Raw genomic sequence first — 6,000 nt, forward strand, 5'->3', positions numbered from 1 at the left:
GGGGTTAGCAAAATGTTGAAAATGAAAAGGTCAGAGAGTCTGCTCTCAGGGAATTCACCAGCTTACGAAATGATGTAGCTGGAAATATCAACAGCCTCGAGAGAAGCTGAGATGGATTCACAGTTGGGTCAAGGGACAAAGAGGGAATTCGTGTTTACTGAACACCTATTGGGCCTTCTGCAGACACTTTATACATGTCTCATCTCATTTAATCCTCACTATAATCCCACTTGCCAGATACTAAGATTGGTCCCTTTAATAGATACGTGAACAGAAGCTCAAAGCGGGGCTGGGACACCCCACAGGATCACACTACCCATGAGGCAAGACGAATGTGAACCTGGTTTCTCGGGCTCCAGCAACCAAGCTTTTGTCCCTGCACGGTGCTGCCGCTCTGGCCAAAGTGGAGAGAGCATCACCCCAATCCCAAACCCACGAGGGGTCCATTGGAAGCTTGTCCAGGCCACGATGGAGACTGAACCCCAGTGCGCCTTTGCCCTCCACCTGTGCCCACTCTCCACCAAGAAGTCCTTTCCTTTCCCCCCCAAACTTAACCACCCACAGCCAGCTGTAATGACTGCCCAGGCCCAGAGGAGAGAGAGAAGATATCCACCAAGCAGGACCACACCACAAGATGGACAGCATCCCGGAGCACAGAAGGAAGGACATGCAGAGAGCTGAGTGCCTGCCCAGCGGAGCCCCAGGCTAGGGAGAAGGAGTCTCTGAGCACTGCTGTGCACTCCATGAGGCCCTTGAGGGGCTGGCTGCTCCTGTCCCTTGTAGACATCCAAGGGCTGTGCAAGGTCACGGGATAACGATGTGGATTTCTGCCCACAGGGCTCATCAGTTGAAAGCACGTGTCAGCCTTAACCAGCACACACTCTCTGGGCAGCAGGCAGCCCAGCAACACCTGGCCAGTATCCTTCTATCCGGATGGCTTCAGATGTCCCTCACTCACCAGAATCCAACTCCCTACTTCTGGATGGGTACACACACTCCCTCTCACACCCTCTGAGGTTGTCAGCCTGCCATCCCTGCAGCCTGAGCTATTTTTCCAATCATAAAAATAGAGGAACTGAGATCCAGAAAAGCAAGATGTCAACCAGAAAAGGCCCCCGGATGGAGCCCTGTGTCTCCAGGACAAATGTACACTGGGGCCTGAAGGTTGAATGGCCCACAGGTGTGTTTCATTGGGCTTGAACTGTGTTGTTTAAATTGCTTGATTAGCTGACAACAGTTAGAAATCAGATTTTACATCAAAGTCCAGATTTGGGGCTCCTCTCAAAAAAAAAAAAAATCAGCACATCTATAACACTAGGATTTTCATTCCCAAATGGCAAAATCGTCTAAAGCTATGTAACAGCTGCTCCTTTTAACAGCGATGACCTCTCCAGACCCCACACTCCAGGCCCTGCAGCGTCCAGCTGCCCAGTTGGCCTATGTGTGTTACCTGCCTGAGACTGTAACCCTGGGCAAGAGCAGTATCTTCACTCCCTGGGGACCTGCTGATGGGGCGGGGGGAGGTGTTGGGCATCATTCAGGAGCAAAATGAACGAGCACAGAATACTCCACAGGGCAGAGGGGAAGTCAAAGGAAGCAAGGTATGTCAACGGGGGATGTGGAAGAGCCAAACGGCATGTGGAAAACACAGGCAGGATCTCCACCACGCCGTGAGCCCCTGAGCGCAAGAAATGCATATGCCCACCTGTGTCCTCAACTCCCAAGCACAAAGAATGTCTGTCCACAGAGACAAACGTATGGAAACAGTGTCAAGGGAGCAGGAGACACTGCAAAAATTGTGACATGTAACTAGGTAAGTCCGTGTCACCCCCAATCCCCACCCCAGGTAGGATCACTCCTGCCCAAGGAGGCCCCACTCTCCCTGGCTGGAACCCACACCAAGCACTTGCAAGGAGGTGTGAGGAGGGTACACAGAAAAGAAGTCCAGGTGTGGGCCATGTTGGGGCAGGGACTGCTGATAGGCTACTCAGACATGAAAGGTCAGGGATTCCCCCTCCCATACCTCAAAGGACATCAGACAATGAACATCCGCCCAGGCTTGAAGCAGCAGTCCCCATAATAGGCAACACCAGTCTCACCCCACTGGCAACTACTCCAAAAACATACTCAGAACTCCAGGTCTGTACACCCACCCCCAGGGTCAAAGCTGGGCCTTCCCCTCCTCTCCTGCACCCAAGAATGAGAGATTCCCAAAGACCTCCTTCTAGCACAAAATTGTCCCCAGAACCAGCACGGACCTTCTGGACACAGATCAGAGCCTTCACTGACTCACCCTACCTTGCAGGGACCTAGGAGCCCAGCAGCCAGCATATAACCCAAAGGCAGCAGCAGGACTCTGGGCTCAGTGACCAGGGGAATGGGGGTGGGGGGTGGGAGAGCTGGCCTGGAACCCTGAGACGGCCCACTTCCTCCCTATACCCACTGTTCTGTCAGTCCCTCCTGGCAGGAATCCCTGCATCCAGTGCCACCAGCTGTGCCCCCTATCCTCACACTGAGTCAACAGATGGATATGGGGAGCAAGTCAAAGGAGAGGAAAAGGTACCTGGGCTAGGCAGATGCCAGGGGTGTGGAAAGAGCCTTAGGCCCTGACCAGGAAGGTGGCTGTCAATATACGGGAGGAGCTCGGGTATCAGACCCCAGCCTCGAGCCAGGTGACAGGGTAGGGAAAGAGAAACAAGGGGAACACAGAGACTGCGCTATGGCGAACGCCCGCGCTGCGCACCTGTTGCCCTCGCCGGCGGGTCCGACCCAAGGCAGAGGCTCCCGGCCTCGGCTGCAGCTGGCGCACATTCGGACTCGGATTCCCCGAAGCCGGCCCGGCCCAACTCTTCTCCTTTCCTGGTCAAACAGCGCCCACCTCTGGCCCAGGCGACAGAGCCTCCGCCCGCGGCAGGGACAGCGAGAGAGAAACCGGCTCCTCCGAGCCGGGAGGAGGAGCACGGCAGGGACACGCGGGGCCGAGGCACTGAGTGGCCGCGGGGTGCCAAATGCCGCGCGAATTGGGTTGTGATATGGAGAGGGGAGACCGCGGGCTGGCGCGCCAGGCGCTCCTCGCTTGGGGACGAGGAAGACCCCGGCCCTTCGAGGTCAGGGGCGCTGCACCGACGCAGGTACCCGACACTCAGACACGCCCACCCACAAACACTCAAGAAACAAAGACGGCCCTGAGCCACACACGCCTGCGCGGGCAGCGCGGGGCGCATACACGCACCCACCGAGCTGGAAGAGAAGGGCTCAAGCCCGCGACACGCCCCGCAAGGAGTCCAGCTCGCGGCGCTCCCAAGCTCTCCGCTCCAGCTCCCCGGCGCAGAGCACTCCCGGCGCCACCGATTGGTGGGTCGGGGAGGACGCGCGCACCGTGCGTGGCACCGCGGCTGCCCAGGCGCACAGGGGGCTCAGGGCGGCCGAGCCCGTCGCAATCCCGTGCGTCTCCAAGCCGCCTGGCATGCCGCGGCCCTGTTAGCCCTGGGCGCCGTGGCAGCTCACCTTCCTGCACCGCCTGGAACGGGTTGTTGGCCTCGATGACCTTGATGGAGTATGTGATCTTCTCGCTCTGCAGGATGTCATCGTTGAGGCTCAGGTCCGATACGGCCAGCTGGAACACCCTATCGTCCTTGGCCGCGTTCTCCTCGAAGATGGCACCTGGAGGAGAAGAGGGGTCAAGACCCGGCCTAAAGAGGAGCTCTCCCTCCCCACCCCACCCCCACCCTCGTCTTGGCCCTCGGGTCAGGGCGCTGGCAGGTTAGCGGGTTGTCTGGTGGGAGTTTGAGACTGGGATTTCAGCTTGACAGGATAGTTTAAGGCTTTCTTCTGTCAACCAGAACAGGAATGTGTCCCCCACACACAGCGCACATGTGCACACAGTTGACATGAGTTACACATGCACGTCGCACATGCTGCCACCAGGTCACACACGTGTTTTGCAACCAAGCCACCTCATGTCCCAGCCATACCCCACACAACGGACTGAGCCAAGCTGGGGTGGCCTCAGGCAGCACCCAAATGCCCTGATATGGCCCCATGAATCCCATCGCAGGAGCCAGAAAGTTCCCCGGCAGGGCAATGTCCTCAGCCCCAATCCCAAGATGGAATGATGACTTCTTTCTGCCCTGAGATCCCCCTTTGAGAGAAGCTGAGCAAGCAGTTCCCCAGTGAGTTTGCTGCACCTGCGGGCTTATTTATGCAGGGGCTTTGGAAGACCGGCAGGTCAGTCCCAGCCTGGCTCCCTGAGCTCCACCTCCTGCTCTCCATCCCTCCCGGCTGCTTCTTCCTGCGTGTATGTGGGAGGAGAGGGAAGTGTACCCTAAACCCCTTGCCTTCAGACCCAGCGGGGCTGAGGAGCTCAGAATATACCGCTCTTGAAAGGGCCTTCTAGAACCGCGAGCATCTCCAGGGCTGCTAGAACCTCCAGCATCTCTGGCTGGCCCTTTACGCGCTTAGCACCACCTTGGCCGACTCTGCGCTTCCAGCTGAGATCAGTCCGATTCGCCAGAACCTGGCCCTGCAGCCCGGGTAACTCAGGAGTCTACCCCATCCTCGCCAGGCCCCGAGGGTCCCCACAGTCCCAGGGCTGGGCCCGATGATCCCCCGAGCTCCGGACTGGGCGGGAGGAGGGAGGCCCAGGTTCCACGTTACACCCAGAGCCGCAATGCTGACCGCGAGACCCGAGCCCCCCTCCCCCCGAGAGGGAAGCAGGTTTGGCGCCGGGCCCCTGCGGGGGGCGTTGCAGCTCACCAAGCCCAGGCCTAGTCCCTCACCACCCCTCCCCACCCCCAACCCCCCNCCCCCACCCCCCCGCCCCGCCTGTCCCATCATCCCTGCCTTCTCACACCTCCCAACCCCCAGTTTCTCTGTGCTCGCTGGTCTTTCCCAACTTCCGGAAAGGCGACTGCAGAGGGGCTCCCCCAAAGCAACGGCTCTCAGGCCCCCAACCCGGCCCAACTTCCTGGGATTCCTCCCCTGTTGCCACCAACTCCCACACGCTCCCCTTCCGCGCGCCCCCTCCTCCTCTCCTCTATCTCATCTTCTCTCCCGGTTCTCTCCCTCCATCCATCTCTTCCCGCTCAGCGCGCACACACACTCCTCCCCACCCCCCGCCGCCCACGCTCCTTCCCCCGGCTCCCACCACCTGGACCGTCTGCAGGCCCCCAAGACTTGGACCACGGGAAACTCTGGGACTGTCCAGGATTGGGCTGCTGTCGCCACAACCAAATACACAAACACCCACACATATACCGAGAGATAACACAGACACACACCGAGGAAACAGGCAGACACTGTGTCCACTCTAACAGGCTGACAGTCGTGCACGCACCAACACAGGCTCAGATGGACCCACACATCCCAACGGCCTCTCGCAGTGACACCAAAACGGTGCCAGGCGCACACACAGTGATACACGCTGACAACACCCACCCACCCACATTCACACACGGTTCCTGTCGGGCCTCTTTGATCCTGCCCTGCCAACTTGGCGAGACCCAGGGCCGTGTCCGCCCCCTACCCCCGCTGCTCCGAGCACGCCGACCGCCCAGCCAGGGGCACGGGTCTGGACGCGCGTCCAGTACCGGGTTCCCCGCAGCCGCGGCCCTAAGTGTCGGCAGAGGCCGCAGGGATTGGAGCCCCGGGGAGCGGCGAAGAGCCCGCGGGAGCGCGGCGCGGCCCATGCACAGCTCCTCCGCGGGGCGGCGCGGCGCGGCCCTTCAGGGGAGCACCGCCTGCCGAGCCCCTCGGCCCGGGGAACCGCCAAGTTTGGACGCCGCGCACCCCCACGCCGCTGGGGCCCCCGCCCAGCCTCGGCCCGACCGCCCGCCGCGCTCACCGATGTGGAGAAAAAAAAAAAAAAAAAAAAAAAAAAAAAAAAAAAAAAAAAAAAAGCCACAGCGTCAGCGCTTCCATGTCCCCCGGGCGCGCGGCTCATCCGCCCGGGCCCGGGGCGAGGCCGAGGGCAGCGCGGAGCGGGGAGGCGCCGGTCCGGGT

At 60.0% G+C, this 6,000-nt stretch overlaps 1 protein-coding gene across 1 annotated transcript in view; it reads right to left on the bottom strand.

Annotated features, from left to right (window-relative positions):
• Positions 1-4,435, bottom strand: part of GRID1 (glutamate ionotropic receptor delta type subunit 1) — a 731,471-nt gene extending 727,036 nt beyond the window's left edge. The window contains exons 1-2 of the mRNA XM_019795472.2: positions 4,375-4,435; positions 3,508-3,663 (exon numbers count right to left, since the gene is read on the bottom strand). Of these exons, the coding sequence (XP_019651031.1) occupies positions 3,508-3,663; positions 4,375-4,435 (217 nt within the window). The remainder of the gene's footprint in view (positions 1-3,507; positions 3,664-4,374) is intronic.
• Between the last annotated feature and the right edge of the window lie 1,565 nt (positions 4,436-6,000).

The sequence above is a fragment of the Ailuropoda melanoleuca genome, chromosome 6 (assembly GCF_002007445.2).
Source record: "Ailuropoda melanoleuca isolate Jingjing chromosome 6, ASM200744v2, whole genome shotgun sequence".
Taxonomy (NCBI): Eukaryota; Metazoa; Chordata; class Mammalia; order Carnivora; family Ursidae; genus Ailuropoda; species Ailuropoda melanoleuca.